Source organism: Stegodyphus dumicola, chromosome X2 (genome assembly GCF_044657685.1).
Source record: "Stegodyphus dumicola isolate Sdum_Otavi_A_Nest chromosome X2, ASM4465768v1".
NCBI lineage: Eukaryota > Metazoa > Arthropoda > Arachnida > Araneae > Eresidae > Stegodyphus > Stegodyphus dumicola.
Window position 1 is genome coordinate 193,540,940 of NC_140781.1, and position 22,788 is coordinate 193,563,727.

Consider the following 22,788-nt stretch of genomic DNA (forward strand, 5'->3'; position numbering starts at 1 on the left):
ATTTTTGAGCTGCATTGCAATAAAATTTCATGAAAATATTAAATTAAATTCATTTTAAAATGAATTATTCAAGTTACTCAGCTACTTAAGGACTTGATACAAAATACATTATTTAATTATATATTCGATATTTAGAGTTTCTTGGCTAATTTAATTTCATTTTGTATCTTTTAAAACTTATGGTAACAAAATATTTAGCATGAGAGAAAAGCTTTTAATTATCGTAAAGTACATCAAATACAATAAAAATAAAATTCATAATTAATGTACATACAATTGTGTAAATTTAATGCACCATTTACCGATTAAAATTATATTCAAACATTAACTAATTAGACATTGGTTGGATCTTTATTAAAATTTCTACAGATGACTCAGTAGATTAAAACAATTCAGATCACAGTAAACTTAAGGAGAAAAATTATCGTAAGGTAGGAGATTATGGAATTTTCACAATTTAAGTTTCATTGAGAGATAACAACGTTACTTACCTTAGTTTTCTTTAAGAATAAACCACCATAATATTCTCATAGCATTTCCTTCTTTTGTTCAACTCATACTAATCAACAGTCTCCAGAGCTGCATTTAACAGTAATGATCTAACAATTGTTCTTATTTTCCTCTACTGACTGAATATCTATTCACATTCAGCATTACTGAGAGAAACAGTCAAAACTGACATAGTGGTATAAGAAAGTCTTAAATATTTTCCCTTACTACAGTCACTCTGGACTTTTGAGATAAGAATCACTAGTGAATGACAGGGTTGCCGACTTTTCCAGGTTTTCCATGTGTGTTTCGAGAAAATTCCAGTCTATCCGCGTGTACGTTGCCTGTGCTAGGAGGTAAATTAATTATGGTATTACTTGTATTGCGTAGCAAATTCACTTCATTATTCAATAAATTCCAGAGGACATTTATTTTTAATTATTCTTAGTATACTTTGTTTGATAATTTTGTTTACTTTTCCACTTCAGAAACTTAATAAAATTTAAGATATATACATTGGATAACAAATGTATGTTTTATTTAATTATTACTCATGATCATCACCAGTTCAACACAAGGCTAATCCGGTCCTTATAAATCACAACGCAATGCTAAATAGTTAGGTTAGATTTTAGGTAAATTTAATTTGTGTGAGGTATGTTCTTAAAAGGCACCTTAACACTTGAAAACACAACTATAATTATAATAGTTGTTGTTTACTCCACTGAAGATTGAGATTAGAATCTTCCCAATCTGGAATAAAATAAGGCTTTTTTTGCAGACATTCTGCAGCTAAACGAAAGAAAGAAATCTATTTTAATAAATTGAGGTATTTTATATTTATTTTGCAGCATACATAAGGAAAAAATATGTGCATTAAATTTCATCATGTGATGGTATGTCATCATACTGCTAGAATTAATTTCAGGATTGTGCCAGAGAAAATTTCCTGAAATTTGGAAACATTATTTACTAATAATAAATAAATTTAGAGGGAAGAAGCAACATTAAATTCTACAAATAACATAAAATAAAGATATTTACTTAAAAATTGAATTAGAATACTCAACATTATTTTAGCGAATATAGTTATTACATGGTTAGCCTAGATGACTGATTACTATTTTTTTATTTTACTGCAAAATGGCAAGGTATTTATTTATTAAAAAGAAAAAAAAAAGGCTTAAAAAGATTTTGCGGTAAAATTCTAGTATACGGTAAGGCTTTGGCACAATTTTGAAAATTGTCGCCAAGACCAAAATGACCAGTTTACTGTGCATCATTATGTCGCCAAATCCCATTGTACCATACATAGAGATTATTCTAACCAAAGAACGTCTATGTAAAGAAGAAAAGGTTCCATACAAGTAAAATGCTATTACGCCGCTAGAATGCGGAGGGAAAATTTGCCAAGGGATTTGGCGACGGAACCTGGCGGCCAGAATTTCCCTCTCCGCGATGTGTACAGGAAATTGAGAAACATGTGTTAAGAAGAAATGTTCTTTGACAAAAAGAAAGCTACGAAAATCCGTTTTTAAATTATTGCGAAAAATATAAGAAACGTTTTATCAAAGGACGTTTCTTTTTGGATTTTTCGCAATAATTTTAAAAACGGATTTTCGTAGTTTCCCCCCCCCTGAAAATAACTAATCCATGAATTAATTTACTTGCGCCAAAAAATATTTTCTTTTCCTTTAGAGTTCAACCACTTGCGCTAAGACTAAACTTCACGGTTGCAGTGAAGTGCGCTACAATATAACAAGCGGTAAACATTTACGCCGCTCCGCATCTGCGAGTGCAATCCAGAGCTGTAACTCGAGAAATAAACAATCTCGTTGTTAGGCGACGTGTGCACCACGTTATTTTCATTTTTGCGATAAATGCTTATCGACGTGGTGTTCACGTCGCTCGCGGTTCGAGACAAAAGCATCTCGCCGTGCGTGGCACGTCTTTTTTTCGCAAGTGGTTAAAGAAATTTTAAACGATATTCATTTTATGAACTCTTGATAACATAACCTTTGAACTTTGACACCGGTTTCGAGCTTTGGCGACAGATATATCACGCATGCACAGCTGTTTTCCCTCTATGATGGAACGGAGCCACGTCTGTTGCAGAGAGGTTTTTCTTCTTTACAATACATATTCTTTGATTCTAACCTCCATGGTACCGTATACTAGGATTAAACCCATTTTGTTTTATACGAGAACAGGTACTTTCTTTAATTCATGCACTGCACATGCGATTCTCGAGAATACTGGAAACCAAAAGTTGCGGGAAACTTGCTTTGCCTTTCTAAAAGACAATCAAATTGGAGCTGCAAAAATTGGCTCTATGACAGCTGCCCGAATGACACTCACGTGATACACAATTCGCCAAAAAAGTTATCTCTTCCGACGTCGGCGCAAAAGTCGCTTTTTTTGGCGGGATCATTGTATGAACTTCCCTGACTTTTCCAGATTTTGACAAAAATACTTAAATTCCCTGACTTTTCCCTGAATTTTTTGGTTAATTTTCGAATTCCCTGACTTTTTCCGGTTCTCCCAGTTTTACAGGTAGCGTGGCAACCCTGGAATGATGTATTTTTCATCCAAAATATCATAACACATCTGCAATTTAATTCATAAAATTCTGCTCAAAATTTATCAATTGCACTATCAGCAGTCTTGCTTCATTTTTACATAACATGATCGGAAACTTTCCAAGGAAAAAGGGTACCTGAAAACAAGGTCTCTGTGAAATAAGAAACAATTAGTGCAGCATGGATAAGAACAACATTCTTAAAAAGATATTATTACGAAATGTTTAGGTACGGTAAGATAGCTTCCCCACAAAGCAGGTTTAGGGTTGCCAGAAAATGGCAAAGGAAGGCAAGAAGACCACATTTGGCGACAAAATTGATGATATGCCATAGACGGATGGAGAACCTTCTGGAACAAATTCTTACTGGTTTAGCCCAGAATGTTCACGAACGCAAGCCAAAAGCTATATAAACCCTGCCGGTACGCAGAGTTATTTAGTGTCTAGTCTAGCAAGCAGAGAGTTACTCCTAGGAAGTCCTAGCGTTATTCACTCCTAGCAAGTCTATCATGAAAAAAGAAGGAAAAGCTATGAGAATATTATGGTGGTTTATTCTTTAAGAAAGCTAAGGTAGTAACATTGTTATCTCTCAATGAAACTTAAATTGTGAAAATTCCATAATCTCCTTCCTTATGATGTTCAGCATAATTTTTCCCTCCTAGCAAGTGTCTCGAAGTTTAGTGCCGAGTTGGTCGTTGAGTGCATTGAGAGAGTCTCTTACTGTATCGCGAGCTAGTGCAACGTCGAGTTTCATCTTAGAAAGTATTCAGCTCCAAAAACAACTGAACCGAAGAGTCGGGAGCTGCACTCTCGTGTATTGTCAAGTGCATTGTGAGTTTTAGTACAGAGTCTCGAGTTCTGAGAACGACCGAGCAGAGTTGGGAGCTGTACTCTGGTGTTTTGCGTTATAGCCTTGAGGCTGTGTTGCTGATCGTTTCAGTGTGTTTACAGTAGTTCTTCGACGACTGTTAACGTGTTATTGAAGCTGTCTTGAATAATACTGGCCAATAAAGTGTGTTTTGATACTTCACGTGTCGTCGTTATTCACTCCAAATCTATGAACTCTGAAGAGAAAAACGTAAGAATATTTATGAATCATGTAGGCACAAACTCTAGGCAAATATTTTCTCACAAAACAATAGAAAAATCTTCTCACCATTACAGAGTTTATGAACAAGTTTCTCAGTTCCACAGCCAACAACCAAACCAGAATCAGTTTTCTGATTCAGGAGATAGATATGAAACATTTCAGTGGGAGACTTTTCCGTCAATACTTTCGGCAAGACAAGGATTGCAAGAGAATTTCTTTCAGCAATACCAAAATAATAGAATGTCATAGCTGCCAACACTGAAATCTGAAAAACTGAGAAATTTTGTAAGAAAATGGGGGAGAAACCAGAAGGTTATCATGCTGCAGGGAAACAACATTGCAAAAGTTGACAAACTACTCCAAACTGATTTTAGTTCATTTAAGAATGCATCGTTCATGTTACAGAACAATTTGTAATTCAATCCTGATGTAAAATAGATTAGAATTTAACTGGATATACTAAATTCTATGTTCTTTGGCTAATTTCATTTTTTTTTTTCTTTCTTTTCATACACTTTTATATCGAGAAAATCCTGATCAGAGAAGGAAAGCTTTTATTTATCAAAGTACTTTCTAATGCAATGAAAAAGATAATTACTGCACATAGTATTTGTGTGGTACATAGTAATGTACCACTAATTAATGCACATAGTAATGTACCAGATATTGAAATAAACAAAATTAAATACAAATTTTAACTGATTAAACATTGCTTTAATCTTCATAAAATATTCAACAGATGTCTACAGTAGATTAAGACAGCTCAAATAACATTTTAAAATAAAAATTTAATAAGATAAAATGTAATACAAAAATATGAGTCAGAAGAAATAAAATTAATACAAAAAATTATTCTGAAAATTATTAGATTAAAACCTGGGAGATTGGGTGATCTACCAGGAGGTGTGACGAAAAATCTGGAGAGTTGGCAGTTATGGAACATAAATTATGAATCAATGGGTCTTTGATTTGCAAAATATATTCATTTCATACAAGACATGTACAATGTTCACCAAAAATGAGTAAAATGTTCTTTAGAAATTTTTTGTTCATAGTTTGATAACACAGTAAATAATTTAATTACCTGAATTTTAGGATTATTATTTATAGATTTAATAGTTTTAGGAGAAATACTTTCAACTGAATTTTCCACCATCATCCTTTTCTTTGTGATAATATATGATCTCAGTGAGCCCATAGAAGACAGTGTATGAAAAGTATATTTGTATCTCATCTAAAAAACTCAGCAATAGATCTCATTGCTCAGACATACATATTAAACACTTTCCAAACAATCACCATCTGGTTTGTACATACTTTTAAAATCTTTCTTACCTCCTTATAATGGAGAAATTGAAAATTCTTGAAATTTTCATTCCTTCAGCTACTATTTTTCTAAATAACATGAAACACCTATAAGAATTTCATCTACATTTACCTCACAGTGAATTTGAACCTTTTCTGCAGTTAGATTAATGAGATATCATAAATAACCAATTACATGTAATTTAGGTTGTACCTCTTTTAGAATACAAACTATACCATGTTTCTGCCCCACCGTGGCAGAGGCATTGTCACAACCAAAAGCAATACAGTTTGCAACTGGAATGCATTTTGGTTTTAAAGTATCTAAAATCTTATTACCAATATTTATTCTACTCAAGTAACTTCCTAAGATAGAAATACTAAGAAAGCAATTTTCTACCGAATGATCTTTAAAGTTACTTTAACTATCAGAGGATATAATTTGTTATCTGTATCATTACACCCATCAGAAGAAATATTAAAGGGCTTGGCACATTACATTTAGCACATATCATGCTATTATTTTATTATTAAAACTGTTTTTGATATTTTCACTCTTTGGTCCACATACCTTTTGGTTTTGCAATATGAGGAAACATCTCCTTTTCCACTATGAGAAATTTTGAAATGCACTGGTCATATACAAAAATAAACATATGCTTTTTCCTTCGGCATCGAATTTGAATTCAAACTATTTTGTATAGGATTCTTCAAAGCTCTGGTATTTTTATATCTATATTACATTTCGATATGATCACTTAACTGGCAAATAATAAAATTAATTAGTAAAAACACTCAAGAATTGAATGAAACAAACAGCACTCAACAAATGAATGAAGTGAATGAAAGCAGCATAAAATAAAATTAAAAAAATCTTTTCACTTTAAATCAGTTACGTTTAGAATTCCTTCTTTTGATGAGTTTAGCAATGCAATGGCCCAGGTTCAATGTTTTGAATGAAAAACCTTTGCTACTCTTCACCTGCCTCACGTGGGTGGAAATGATGACGACTCATCATACTGACTTATCAGGTTTGTTCTGCAGTTTCATCAAAGACTACTCTACTGCACTGACCTTGGTTTCTCCCACAAAGGTTGAAGCTGCCACCGATGATGGCAGAATAAAAGACTACAAATTCAAGTCCAGGGAATTCAATGATGTAATGGGAGACCAGGAAATGTCATGAAAAACTGTGAGTTAGCAGCTATGAAACATCCCTTTTTCTATAAATTTGGAACAATTTTGAGATACATAGTAATTGGAAGAGGATTAAAAAAAAAGGAGCCTAAAATTATCAAAATAAAAATACTTCAAAAAGCGAAGCATGTTATAAATGCACAATGCAAATGCAAATAATAATATATTTTATGATATACTACCGTTAAGTAAACACAATACTGTTATAAAATTTAAAGCTTGCAAAGACACTAGAACTGAAATTCTTGTAGGTGTCCCAATGGTATCATTGGCAGTGCACAGAAGACACATAAATTAGTAATAAATGTAAAAGAATGTTTTGCTGAGTCAAAAGCATATGATTAGCCGTTCACTTGATGAAACAATCCTACAGTTATTACTAAATAACACCTAAACAGAATTAAATTATATGAGGGCAAAATGTAATACATTAATAAATATAGGCATTTAATCTACTTTATTTAAACCATATTCATTTAATCATTGCACAACTTCTTGTTTACCCAATAAAACGTTTTTGAGGTTCTATAAGGTTAAGTTAGCAACAGTTACTATGAGGACTGTCTAAATTTAAATTTTCCTGATCTGAGAAAAGAACTGCTTTTTATTTATTCGACCATATCATTGCAACTAACTAAATGCTTCTGATTAGAAAACACTTTTGCCTTAATTGTAACATAGTTATTTATTTATTAAGCATTAAGAATCCTTGCCAGATTAAGAAGCACGCTAGACAAGCAGTTGCCTTAGACACTAGGCTTAATGTGTAATTTCTTATGTGGTATTAATATCACATTAAAAGACACCAGATATGAAACTTCCAGGAATGCAATAGTATCTCCTTAATCTGTCGCTATTAGGTATAGTTGTGTAAGATAACTCTCCCTATATGACTTATATTTATCAAACTGAAATAAGACTTTTCTTACTTTTTACCTTGGTATCTAATTTTAATGCCTCTTCACCTTAATATAAACTGATTTAAATGATAATGAATAATTATCAATATTTTGATTCTATGCAATGAATTTATGATGCAAGCAAAAATTTTCATAGGGATTGCTGAACGATTTTTTACTTTACAGCTGTGATGACTTTGTATTCATAAACATAATTAACTAAATGCTATTAGTGCATTATTATCAAAACTTTCATTTATTATAATAAAATCATTCAACAACTCTATCCTTCTAATATCAATTACGCAGAGAAAAACTTAAATATCACTAATGCACTTTATTCTTTTTATAGGCTATACAAGACTAAATAAAACATTCACTTTCTCTCCTTTGCAATTTCTCTTTCTAAAACATTTCTTTTTCTCTAGCTCCATTGTTGTATGAATACAACATATAATACACATAAAATATAAGTTTATCCATTGCCTATATTATCAATATAGGCATATGTTAAACAGCAAATTGTTCAAAGTTTAATTTTGGAGAAGGGGCTATTTCTAAGCTGATGTGAAACTGTGTAGGATGTCACCAGCTCTTATTCAAGCATGATTCAGGTTTGGTTTGGTTTATTTGACTACTGCAAAGTATGCTAGGGCTATCTGCTTAGCATAATTCAAGGATCAATTGTTTATCATATTTAAAGATTTAGCTTGTGAAATGAAATATTATTAATTAAGCAAATAAGCCTATTAATAACTTACTTTAGAAGGATATGCATCACCAGCACCTATAAACTGTTTATTACTGTCAAATAACATCCACAGCTGTGACTCAAATTCTGATTCGTACAAAAGCTCCGAAAGCAAAGGAAAGGTTGGGGTTATATCAGTTGGTCTAGGCTAAAAAAAAAAAAAAAATAAAAATAAAAATAAAAATAAAAAAAAATAATTGAACTTATCAAAAAGCATGTTACAATAAATTTATAATTACAAGACAGATTTTAATTAAAGAATTAATAATGTAACTACATTGAAGAAATTTGCTAAGCAAACTAAATATTTAACAGATGACATATTTAACAGATGGTTCATAAAACAAAATTAATAAAATCCAATATAATTCAAAATTATTCATCAGTTATCCTGAGGAGTGTGAAACTAATGAGTGAAAAAAAAGCATGTAACACAACACGTACGGCAAGGGGAAGGGAACTTTATTCAACCTTATATGCACCAAAATGATAGCTGTGCAGCCTCATGCCACATTCTGTGCAAGTTAAAGATCTATTCTCTAAAAACTTAGGTTTCAACATAGGATTGAGCAGAGTCTAGATGATTTTCTCTTGCTTCTAAGAATTGAATCTTGTGTAAATAAAATAATTCTGGTTAGGTTAGGTTATTTGAGCATGGCAAAGCCCACAAGACTATCTGCCATGGGGAAGAGATACCTTCATAAAGGATTTTTTTGGGGAAAATAGTTCATATTTCTGTTACAAATGCAGAACACCATGAAAACCAACTATGCCACCAACCTATTCACCTGGGATATAACCCAGGTGAAATTCCCAGCATTCACCAGTCTTAAACACTCAGCTGCTAGTGGAGCCACCAAAAAAAAACAAAAAAAAAAAAAAAAAGTACTGGAAGAATCATAAAAAGTAGATAAAATATCAGAAGAATATCCTGTGTGAGAGAGAATGAATCTTTTTTTAATCTAATTTAAAATAGGTCAAACAATAACATACTATGACTATTGCAAACTTTCCTAAATTGAAACAACTTGTAGTAACATCTCTGCAAAATGAGGTGAGATCATGGTCCTGTTTGGCTGAAATATAATGCCAAATCTATTTCAAGCAAAACAAGGCAGTTTTTCATTAGTTCCTGTTTGCACAGTTTTCAGCTCAGAGCAGGTCATTATATAATTGTTCAAAGAAACGTCCCAGTAAGAATGTCTTTACGGTTTTACCAAACACAAAATTTTTAGTTGTCTTTTATCATGGGTTCTCCTGAAGAGCATATTTTCATGCTGTCACTATGATCTTTTCCTCCCATTATTATAAACAATATACATTTCACTTGAATTCTTAATGCTGCAAATTTTTTACATTTCTGTTGCATTTCAGAAGCCAGCTAGCTAATGACAATTCAAACCAACATGTAACAAATGCAGCATATGCTCCCCAATACACAAACTCTTAGGACGTTAACCTTAATAAATGTCTAATAGTGGCCAAACAACAAAGTCACCTAGGTTTTGACCTAGGTTTGATTCCAGATGAACGGGCTGGCTGTATAGACATTTTTGTGGTTTTCCCAATAAATAAGGTGCGTATGAGCCAATTTCCCTTAGACAGTTTTCTAAGAAGGCATCCCTTTCCTTATGTGGATAGCCCTAGCATGTTGTTGCATATCAATATTCACGTTATAAGTTTTAGAACAAGCCTTGTTATAATATAGAGGGAAAATGCTTCGTGAGTAGCCTGTGTAGGGCTTCTAAGTGAATAAAAAAGTCTTAGTACAAAATAAAATACTTAGTTTAAGACTATGAGAATCTTGTGTGTTCCTTCTCTTGACGAGTGACACATGCTTTGACATAATTGAAAAAAATCAACATATTCATCGACATACATTATTCCGAAATAAATGAAAACAAACAAGCCTAAATTTTTAAACAGCATTTATATCATTCAGGTTCCTCCATTTGTTACATGCACTGACAGCGTTATGGAGAATGCAGAATGCTTCAAATGCACTCTGCGTTCTCTATAAGGCAATCTGCATCTAGCTAATGCTAGCAGTATGTTTTTACCAGCATTATTATCAAAAGGTAATTTACCCACATTTTTATAGTAAGCAAACAGATAATGCCATTAATACAATTCAATAAAGTTTCCTTCTTACTCTTAAAAGAAAAAAAAAAAAAATCCTGCAGAAACTAAACTATTGATTAAATAATTAAGCATTCAGCAAATGAGAACTGGCAAAGTTGAAAATGCTGGACTTTCAATGAGGATCAAATTCAGGGATTCCCAACCCTTTCCTTGCACCAACTCCTTTTAAAAGAAAGGTTTTCTTCATCAAGCTCTGACATATTTCTCTTAATATGCAGCATACAACTAAATCATAACACAAATAACTGCATTTTCTTTCTTGACTAAAGTTTGCTTCCACTATGTAATAAAAGAGAAAAGTCAATAATGTTGGTTCAGCAACAAATTTTATTTTGCTACATTTCTCTCAGATAACTTTTATACTTCAAAACCCATATGTTTTGACTTTTTAATTGCTTTATACCAATAAACAATTAATTGTCAACTTTATTAACAAATCTTTTGTTATCAAGTGGTTCTAGATTATGCCGACCAGATGCTGGTGCACATTTAACAACAGACTCCTTTGAAAATTTGATCACCCCCAGGTCAATAACGAGACAATTGTGAACCCCTGATCTGCAAATACAAATAGTTATTTGTACACGTCTCCTTGCACAGACATTAAGGAGTTGAAGGTTCTCTAGTGAAAAGAATTAAAGACCTATCAGCAACTGAGAACTGAATAAATTAAAACAATTATTTGTGCAACTGACTTCATTCTCAATTTCCATTCAAATAAAGTAGAAGTAAACGATACATTATTACTTAAAAAAATTCTAACAGTTAAATATTAGGTTGAGAATGAAAAAAGAAGAATCCCTTTAAGTTATCAGGTAGTAAACATTAAATCAGAAATATAACTTTAAGAAGCAATTGTATTTAACATTTAGCAGAGTCATTATATTTTAAAGAATATTTATACAGCAACTACTACATTCTTTTATTAAAAAATATTAATTTAATAATCAGTACTAAAATGATATTCCAATAAAATTTTGCAGTTTAAAGTAAATGATTAATTTACATATAATTTATCAGGCTGAAATTAAAGTCACTGGTCCTATTGAATGTGAGAAAAGTGATAAAGCACAAGCAACAATTGATACATATAAGGAAATACTAAATACAGATAGCCCTCCCACAACATGGCATCCTGTAACACGGTTTCGCTACAACATGATTCATAAATAGTGAGAACCCTCCTACAACACGGTTTTTCTATAACACAGTTTCGCTCTAACACAATAAGAAAGTTGCCCAAGCAATGTGAAGAAATTTAACGAACTCCACACGAAGTTTTTCCACATTGTGCAAAGCACCATTTAACACATAAGAATCCTTGTTTCGTAAGTTTTACCAGCTGTGTTCCAAGATCTGGAAGATCTGGACCGTAAGAACAAATGTCCTCAGATGAACAAATGACCTCAGACAACCCGTATAAACAAATGTCCCCAGATAACAATGAAGAAGCCTCACTATCACAGAAGGTGAACAACATGAGGTCACAATAAGTGCTCTAAAATGCACAACCTGCACATTCGGCTTCCAAAATTTGAATCCTCATCTCAATGGCCTGAAAACAAAAGTGTTTCACACTGCTGGTCGGCAGTCTGCGTCAAGCCACGGTGTGTTAAAGAATAACTTTTTTGTCTTTAAGACATTAAGTTTCAGTCCCAAAACATGTCCGATAAAGATTTAAAAAAAAAAAAAAAAAAAAAAAAAAAAAAAAAACAAAGTTTAAGAGGTAATTCATTTTTTTAGAACTACAGATACCAATCTTCGACCGTTTTTTAAAAGGCATCTCCCATTAGAAAAAGTTTTAATTGGAATGAAGAAACAAAAAGAAGTTAAGAAGTTCTGTTAAGAAAAATGAAAAAAAAAATAAGAAGTGCAATTGCTGCAGGACCTTCGACATCTGCAAAATGTGCAGTTCGTCCCCAGGGACGCAAATAATTGAGAAGATGGAAAAGGCACTTAGCATTTGGATTGATGATAGCTGTCAAAAAAGAATTTCGTTGAATGGTAAAATCATTAAACAAAAAAACACTCAAAATTTTCAAGCACCTCAAAGAACATAGAGAACTGTCTGTCAACCGAAATTTTCTGGTAAGTAGAGTTTGGTTCGAAAATTTCAAAAAGTGTTTTGCAATTTATAGCATAATAATTCAAGGAGAATCTGCATCGGCTAATTATGAAGCTGCAAGGACGTTTCCTGAAAAATGTCAAAATATTATAGAAGAACAAGTATACACAGCACTTCTCAAGTTTTCGATGCTGACAAAGGCCCACCAGCGGCCGAGCGGTAAAGTCGCTGAACACTGGTAGTTCGGTCTGAGGTTCGAATCCCGCGAACGGGCTGGCTGCATGGTCGTTTTCGTGGTTTTCCCCATGTGTAACGTGTATACGAGCCAGTTTCCCTTAGAAAGTCCTCCCTGAAGGCATCCCTGCCCTTAGGCAGATAGCCCTCGAGGCTTTGCCATAATCACACACACACACGATGCTGACAAAAATGCCCAGTAGAACCTTTATATCAAAAAAAGAAAAAAACTGCATCCTGATTTAAGGTCTCTAAAAATTGCCTAACGCTATTTTTGTGCAGTATGACTTTGGCCTTTATGACAAAACCCTTGTTAGTTTATAGATCTTTAAGTCCTCATGCACTTAAAGGCGTTAATAAAAGCACCTTACCGGTATATTGGAAAGCAAATCCAAGAGCTTGGGTAGCTGCAAATATATTTAAAGCTTTGCTTTTAAATTATTTTCTGCCAATCATTGAACATTATTTAAGGCAGAAATATTTGAGCTTCAAGGCGCTTATTACTTTTAGATAATGCTCCATGTCACCCACAAGATTTGAATCATCACAATGCCAAAATACTGTTCCAACCACCTAACACTACTTCGTTACTCCAAATATTGGATCAAGGCAGGGTTTCTTAAACTTTTTTCAGCCGTGACCCCTATTTATCACCGAGATTTTTTCGTGACCCCCAGGACCCCATAATATTTACGAAAATTTTGTGGGACCCCCATAAGTATCGTGCAAATCCGACACGCACGAGTGAAACTGTAAATTTTTTCACTCATACTGTAATATACTATAGCACGTTTAAGTTATTAACTTTAATTTCTAATTTTAAGACATAAAACAATGCAAAAATTTTAAATAAATAACAGACGTAATGACAGCGCCACGTGCAAAGTGTATTGTCTTATATTTATCTATGTTCTGATACATTGTGTGAAAATATTTGGTAATTATAAAATTATTATAAGTTAAACAAATATGAAAACTGTTACAATTTTTGGTGACTCCCTGTGCAGGTCCAGCGACTCCTCCTCCCACAGTTTATGAAACCCTGGATCAAGGTATTTTTTATTCGTTTAAAAAATATTACATAAGAAGAGCATTATAGTAGATTTTAGACATAACCGATTCAAAATCGATTAATGTAATGGAAGCTTGGAAGACATTTTCAACCAAGAACTGAAATGACATTGTATTTTTGTTGCTGAAAGAACTGAAAGCATCAACGTTAAATGCATAATAGAAGAAGATATGGCCTTCTTCAGTTGAACTAGAAAACGTGCATCAATCATCAGAAAATTAAATTGGTGGCTAAATCAATCGGAAGCAAAGATTTTGTGAACATGGCTATTAAGGAGGTTCAAGATTTATTAGCTGTAGAAGAAATTGAGGAAGATTTGATAGAAATAGAAGCCGAAGCTGTAAATCAAGTCGATTTTGAGGACACTGTCACTAATGAAGATTGTGAAGTTAATAATTTAACACTAAAGAAATTAAAAGAAGGCCTACGCTTAGCTCAAAATCTTGAGTTATTTTTCTTGAGTGCAGACCCTTCCGCTGAAATAAGCCGAAAATTCAAACGGGAACTGCAAAACTGTCTAGCTCTATATCGAGAAATTTAAAATGATCTGGTAAGAACTAATAAGCAAAGTAAAATTACAAATTTTTTAAAGAGGGAAGAAAATGTCAGAATTTTAAATGAAGAAATTGTGAAAGTGAAAGTGATCTCATTCCACCGAAAAATACCTTCTCTGTTGATTATACTGAGCAGTGAGAAAGAAGAAATTTATTAAACTAAAGTTGTATTAAATTAAAATATGTAATATTTTTTGTTTTGTGTAGTACATACATATATAGTTTTAATAAAAATTAAGTTGTTTATGTGCAAATAAAAAAAAATAGTTGTTTTTAATAAGTTTCGGAATGTAACCCCCTTTTTTATACTGCCTCTGGGTCTCATACAACATGGTTTCACACAACACGGCATTTTATATGAGAGTTACCCGTACTAACAATTCTTTACCAATAACAAAAAGTTTAGTTTCCATACTTGGAAATAAAATAAGTTATGTTGTGATATCTCTACAGGTACAGGATGACCTTACCTTCTCAAAGCACTCAGAAAATTGTGTTTATTTGCATACACAAGTTCGTACACATAGCCATTTGAATGGCATCAAAATTAATCCATAGCCAACATATGCTGTCAAATATTAACAAAGATATCTTAAACTGATCAAAACAATGGGCTAATATGTTTGGAATAAGGTAACAGGTAGTTTGGCGACATTTTGGTAAGGCGATAAAGGTACTAGCTAGGACTTTAGCAGTGTACATGGATATAGTCAAGAGTGTGCACAATGCCATTTTTGTGCAATTCTGGAATGTTTTTTAAGTGAAAATAGGTCGATGTGTACACAGATGATACCGTGTATGTGCAATTCGTAAACACGCGGCAAGCAGTGGCCGATTCTGCACTTTGTCCCAATTTCGCACCTAATCTTCGTCATGATCAAGCACTTTTGTTCCATAAAATTTCTAGCATAAGCGTAATTCGGCTAGCAGATTGTTGAAAAAAAATGTTGGAAATGTTGAGTCAAAAAAAAAAAAAAAATGCCTTTACTTCGTGAAAACAAAATGGCATCCAAACAAAAACTAGCAGGTTGCTGTAGCAGGGTTGGTCGCCAAAAAATCGCCAAGTTACCATAATCCAAAGTGTTTATGTGAGTATCGTTTGCTTCATTTTATTGTTGCAAACAGCGTAAATTCCTTTTGCTTTTCTTCCTTTAGTTTTGAACTTTATGTGTGGCAACAAGATAATTGATTGATAGAATTGTGTTTGTGACAGCCATGTAGAATGGCTCGCTTATTTTGTATCAATTATTTCGCATCGCTGACAAGTGTAATTTAATAAAAGTGTAGGAATACAGTCCATTTGTTGATTGATTATAGTTTGTGAAACATATTAATTTAATAGAATACATATTGTTGGTCAAAAGTCTAGCCGGAGAGCTAGTGAAGATAGTGACTGTTCTAAGTGTATTCTAACAACACAAATATGCATATGGTTTGTGAAAATTATCCACTTTGTGAGGTAAGTGGATTTTGAACAAAAATTCGTTTAACTTGTTGTTAAATTTTAAGAACAATGTTGTAATACAGCATAGAATTCGATTTCATTTTAATAATAGTGTTAAGTGATTTAAGAACAATTTCTGTTTTTGAATTGATCAATTATGAGTGAACTTATAACTTTTAAAACAAAAAGAGCGGTCTTACGCAGGAGTGTTACTAATTATGTAAAGAAAATTGAAACTATTTTAACTGCAGATGAAATTAATTTAATAGAACTAGAGGAATGTGTCGAATTATTGAAACAAAAAGAAACTGAGTTAAGGAAGCTTGATTCTGAAATCGAAAGTTTAATTACAGATACTAAAGAATTAGAAAACGAAATAGATAATGTTCAGGAGTACACAGATAAAATTTATTTGTGGAAATTTAAAGGTGAAAAAATATTAAAAAATCAAAATAATAAAAATAATTCTAATAGTGTAATTTCAGAACAGGTTCTTGACAATATTAAATTACCCAAGTTAACATTACCGACTTTTGGTGGTAATATTACAGAATGGATAGCTTTTAAAGATCTTTTCAGTGCTTGTGTAAGAAATAATACAAATTTATATAATGCTCAAAAATTGCAGTATTTGAAGGCTTCGTTGAAAGGTGAAGCATATCGCATTATTCAAACCATTCAAATTTCGGATTGTAATTTTGAAATAGCATGGAATCTGTTAGACGAAAGATATTCAAATAAGAGAGAACAAATTTTTGGATTTATTAAACGTTTTTTAAGTTTACCAACTATTCAAAATGAATCAGCATTTGCTATTTTAAATTTAGTTGACAATATTAATGAAATAATTCGTTCTTTAGAAGTATTGAATCAAACCATTGATAATTTTGGTGACACTTTAATGACTTATTTAACTTTGCAGAAATTAGACCCTGCTACAAAATTATGGTGGGAACGTCAGTTAAAATCTAATGAAATTCCAAAACTTACGACTTTAATTGAATTCCTAAAAAACTATGCAAGAACACTTCAAAATAGAAAATCAACAAGTAATAAGGTACCTAAATCTGTGTTTCAAAATAAGAATAATGTTCTGGTTGCTACTTTGGGTTGTGGTTATTGTAAAGAAGATCATAGTTTAGCCAAATGTTCGAAATTTCTAAATTTATCGGTTCAGCAAAGGATAGATTTTGTAAAATCTAATCGTTACTGTTTTAATTGTTTATCTAATATGCACTTGCTCAAAAAATGCAAGAGTTTAAATACATGTCAACATTGCTTTAAGAAGCATCACAGTATTTTGCACATTGTAAATAATTCAAAGAATAAAACTCAGTTAAACAGTATATCTCCGCCTACGCAATCTATCATTAAAAGAGATGAATTAACGAGTCCTAAGGACGTTTCAGCCACAGTTTGTGCCTCTCATTATGATTCGAATGCAAAAGGTAATCAAACCAGTCACATTTTATTGTGTACTGCTTTAATAAAAGTTCAAAATTCTAAGCAACAATTTGTGAAGTGTAAATGTTTATGTGACACTGGATCTCAGAGATCATTTATTTCAAGGGATTGTGTGAAGAAATTAGGATTACGAGTGAAAGATAATTCCATTTCTGTATCATGTTTAGGAGAGTTTAATACTATAAGTAATGGGGAAGTCGATTTAGTATTCACTTCTCATTTTAAAAGTGATATTCGTGTATCAACATCAGCGTTTGTACTGGACAAGGTGACAGATAACATTCCCTATGTATCTTTGCCATCAATCATCTTTGATAACTTCAGTGATTTACAATTAGCTGATCCATTATTTTACAAGTCACAACCAGTTGACATTTTATTTGGAGTAAATGTATTTCTGCATTTAATGACGGGAGAAATTGTCAAACGTGGTCCTGATCTACCATTTGCTCTAAATTCGAGGTTGGAATGGATAATTTCGGGTACTACAAATTTTGAATCTACAATTTTTAGCCATTTGAATACAAACACAGATGAGTTAGTAAATTCTTTCTGGGAGTTAGAAAAGTTTCCAAATGTACAACCTTTAACAAATGAAGAAAAACTTTGTGAAGAACATTTTAAAAACTCGCATTTTAGAGACACATCAGGTCGTTATTCAGTTGCATTACCATTCAAACATAATAGAGATATTCTAGGTGACTCCCGTGAAGTGGCGTACAGAAGATTTCAATACTTGGAGAAGAGGCTGTTATCTATGAAAGAAATTTACAACCAGTATATTCAGTTTATGAAAGAGTACTTTTCACTAGAACACGTAGAATTAGTGCCAGACACAGATTATGAATTAGAGAATAAACACTATTATATCCCACATCACTTTGTGTTGAAGGACTCTAGCTTAACAACAAAATTGAGAGTTTTCGATGCGAGCGCTAAAACAACCACAGGTGTTTCTTTAAATGATACACTAATGATAGGCCCAAAAATACAAGATGACTTAATTTGTATTTTACTAAGATTTAGACTTCATAACATTGCAATAACCGCTGATATTAAAATGATGTACAGACAGATAAAGGTTCATGAAAAAGATAGAGATTTTCAGAGAATATTATGGAGAGATAGCCCATATAAGCAAATACAAGTTTGTCGTTTGAAAACAGTTACATGTAGAACTGCAGCTGCTCCATATCTTGCAACCAAGGTGTTGAGTCAGTTAGCGATTGATGAAGGATTGAACTTTCCAAAGGCAAAGAATATAGTTTTAAGAGATTTTTATGTTGATGATATGTTAACTGGTGTAAAAGATAGTTCGGAAGGTATTGCATTGATAGACGAATTGCAACATCTGCTAAAAAAGTGGTGGCTCTGATGAATTCTGATGATTGGTTTATTGATAATGGGGCCTCGAAGCATGTCGTCAATAACAGGCCCTACTTTATAGACTTCAAAAGATTGAAGCTTCCTCATAGCATCACTGTGGCAAATGGAAAGTCATTACCAGCAATTGGAAAAGGCACCATCAAGATAATGACCATTGTAAATGGGATGAATCAAATCAAAAATCTTGAAAATGGTATGTTCCAGAAATAAGTAAAAATCTATTTTCTGTGTTAGCATCTCAAGATAGAAATCAAAACAGTGTGTTTGAATCAACATTTAAGGACTGCTATTTAAAAATAGATGGTGAAATAGTTCTGCATGGAACAAGAAATGCTGGTGGGGGTCTTTTCAAAGCCGTGATGAAGACCTTAGTTCCTGAAACTCACATTGACATCAACATGACTGAGAATAATGAATCTACTCTCCAACTTTATCATGAACGATGGGGTCACCAAGATAAAAGGCATGTAAAGGCCATTGTAGAGAAAGAGTTGAATATTAAGATTAAGTCTGATATGAAATTATGTGAAGCTTGTGTATACGGAAAATCCCACCATTTAAAGTTTGGAACCAGGAAAGCGGTTACAAAAGCTGGAGAATTGTTCTCGACAGATATTTGTGGGCCATTTGATCAGTCATTTAGGAAACACCGTTACTTTGCAATCTTCAAAGATGCCTACACCAAATTTCGATACTGTTTTTTCTTAAAGCACAAATCAGAAGTAAAAGATGTGCTTGAAAATTTCATAGCTCACGCTAAGAACTTAGGGCATACAGTTTAAGAAATACTCAGTGACAATGGTGGAGAATTTGACAACCAAGCCGTTCGCAAGATCTTGAACAAGCATGGAATCTCCCAGAGGCTCACAGCTCCATATACACCAGAACAAAATGGCAGTGCTGAACGAGAGAACAGAACAGTCCTAGAAATGGCCAGAACTCTGAAATACTCGAATGAGGAAGTGGACTTTCCAGCTTTCCTATGGGCAGAGTTCGTCAGTACTTCAATTTATATATTGAATAGGACAGGCAAGTCTTCAGTTCCTAATTCAAGCCCTTATGAATTATGGATGGGAAAGAAACCCAGAATAAAACACATGCGCATCATTGGATCGACTTGCTATACTCATATCCCAGTTCAGAAGAGGAGAAAGATGGACAAAAGGGCAACTAAAGGTTATCTTCTTGGGTATGATGGAGATGAAAGGTACCGCATTTACATCAAAGAAACCAGTACAGTAATCTGTTCCCGAGATGTCATATTTGAAGAGAAACCTTCCATGACTGGAAACATTATAACATTGCACCCACAACAAGTTTCTGGAAGAAATTCATCTTAAGATGATGAAGTTGAAAATAAAGTAATAGACGAAGGCCCTCAACAGGAAAAGAAGGAGGTGGAGGATATACCAGAAAAAGAGACTCGACCCAGAAGACAAATTTCAGCACCTAAGTGGACAAAGGATTATATCATGGAAAATTCAGAGATTTATGAAGAAAATCCTCTAGAAATAAATGGAATTACAAGTGGAATGCAATGCAGCTGACAATCCGAGAAACAGAAATATGAAGGCTCAACACCCAAGAAAGCTTTCCAGAATGATCCTGAAACTTTAGAAAAGGCATTAACTAGTCCAGATGCAGAAAAGTGGAAGTTAGCCATAGAAGAAGAGTTGGAAAATTTGAAACGAAATGAAACTTGGGACATAGTGCCTAGGCCAGAGGGAAGGAAAGTTGTAAAATGTAAGTGGGTCTTCAAGAGAAAACTTAACAAAGATGGACAAGTGGAAAGATATAAAGCTCGTTTAGTTGCTCGTGGCTACACCCAAGTTGAAGGAATTGACTACAAAGAGACGTTTTCTCCTGTAATAAAACCAAAATCATTTAGAACTTTATTAGCATTCTCAGTTGAGCAAGACTGGCAGGTTCATCAACTTGATATTACTGCAGCCTATTTAAATGGAAGACTGAGTGAGACAATTTTCATGGAACAGCCACCCGTGAGTCTGCATAACAAAACACACAGAGAAGTTTGCTTGCTAAAGAGAAGCCTTTATGGACTTCATCAGTCTGGGAGAGAATGGAATATGTGCCTCGATAAATTTCTGAAATCAATGAGCCTAACAAGATCCAGAGCAGATCCTTGTGTTTACTTCAATAAAAAGAAGGAGTTAATCATATGTGTGTACGTGGATGATCTTGTAATGTCCAGCAAAGATTTCATCATTCAGGAATTTAAGGACAATAATTGCACACACATTTAAAATCAAGGATTTGGGAGAAATACATCACCTTCTTTCAATTAGGATAAGCAGAAGGGAAGATAGCTGTGTGACTCTTGACCAAAGTGTCTATGCTAGTGAACTCTTGGAAACAACCAATATGCAAGATGCTAAAGGAGCATCAACACCATTAGATCCAGGTATGAAATATACAACAGCCACTAAGGATAACATGTTGAATGCTGAAGGAGCATTAAAATATAGGCAGGCTGTTGGAGGGCTCTTGTACCTAGCAGGAGGAACAAGGCCAGATTTAGCTTTTGCTACTACTTACATGAGCCAATTCAATAATTGCCCAAGCAAGGAACATTGGGCTGGTGTACAACATATCCTTCGTTACCTAAAACAGACCAAGGAATTAAAGCTGACTTTCCAAAAGACAGGAAAGAATTTGGAAGTGTTTTGTGATTCTGATTGGGCTGGTGATAAGATTGACAGACGATCATTTAGTGGCTATGTGGTGCTACTAGCAGGTGGAGCTGTCTCATGGAGCAGTAAGAAACAACAGACGACTGCATTGTCAACAGTTGAAGCTGAGTACCTCTCAATGTGCCACGCAGCCAAGGAAGTACTGTGGTTCCAAAATTTTTTTAAAGAAATTGTGAGAGAACATTTTTTAAACTTTCCACAAAGCCTATTTGTTGATAATCAGGGTGCCATTTCTTTAGCCAAAAACCATGGCACTTCAGAGCGTAACAAACATATTGAACTCAGGCATTTTTTCTTGAGAGAAAAGGTTGAAGAGAAGTTGTTAAACTTTACGTATGTGCCTTCCAGTTCAAATGCAGCAGACATGTTCACAAAGAGTGTGCAAAAGAAAGCCGTGTTCAATCAAAGGTTCTGTGTAGGACTGAGGGAAATTTAATCAAGGGGGAGTGTTGCAAATAACTTTTATTTGTGATTATATTTCCCATTTGTATATTACAACATGTGTGGCAACACGCTTTTTATATTTTTTCTCTTGGCAACGGTTTTTTTAGTTGTTGTAACTGTTTTACTTTAGCATGTAGAATTTACTGTACTTGTGCCATTTTGTGTTTCAATATATGTTAATTTAGATGAATCTCTGCTTATTTATTTGTCTCCATTCCTAATGTTAGACTTCATCACTGCTGGCATTGAAAATGGAAGGGGGGGATTTTCCCAAAACAGAACTAGTTAAATTTAACAGGCAAGTGAAAGAATGGCTCACGTTTTGGAGTCAGTTCAGTAGAATTCCTAATGACAAGTCACGAGCTATGACATAAAAATTAAGGTTTGGCCATGAAGAGCTACTTGTTAAATATTATGTTTGTGAACTGCTATCATTGGTAGTAAAAAATGCTATGAACATGAAAGCAAAGGTGAACATCATGGAGCTGTCTGACAGACTGAAGTCCCATCTCAGGTCTTTAGAGTCGACTGGCGTAACTACTGACAAGTATGCCACTATATTATTCCCATTGGTGAAATCGTGCATTCCCGAAAATTTGTTAAGGTTTTGGTTACATAATCTACTGATCAATAAAGAAGGAATAATCCTTATGCCGATATACTATCCCAGTTCATGTTGTTTCTTTGCATGGATGTTGAAACCAAAGAACATTTTTTTTTAATCTACAGCTGGTTTCATATAAAATGAAATTCCAAATAAAAATCAGAGGTACACAAAAGACAAAATTTATGTCCTGACAGATAATTATCTAGTAACGGGTACTAAACTTCAAACCTACTTGCAACGCATTATTCTCGAGACTATTTTAAAGGGCAAAAAATTATTTTTGACGAAAGAAAAAAAATATTTTAAGGAAAAATAAAGGCTGTTTTGTAGGTCTGAGAATGGGCATTGTTCAAATA

The 22,788-nt window shown here is 33.3% G+C and overlaps 1 protein-coding gene across 1 annotated transcript in view; it reads right to left on the bottom strand.

Annotated features, from left to right (window-relative positions):
- The window catches only part of TppII (Tripeptidyl-peptidase II), a 313,141-nt gene that overhangs the window by 62,774 nt on the left and 227,579 nt on the right, over positions 1-22,788 (bottom strand). The window contains exon 22 of the mRNA XM_085809472.1: positions 8,320-8,457. Coding sequence (XP_085665598.1) covers positions 8,320-8,457 — 138 coding nt within the window. The remainder of the gene's footprint in view (positions 1-8,319; positions 8,458-22,788) is intronic.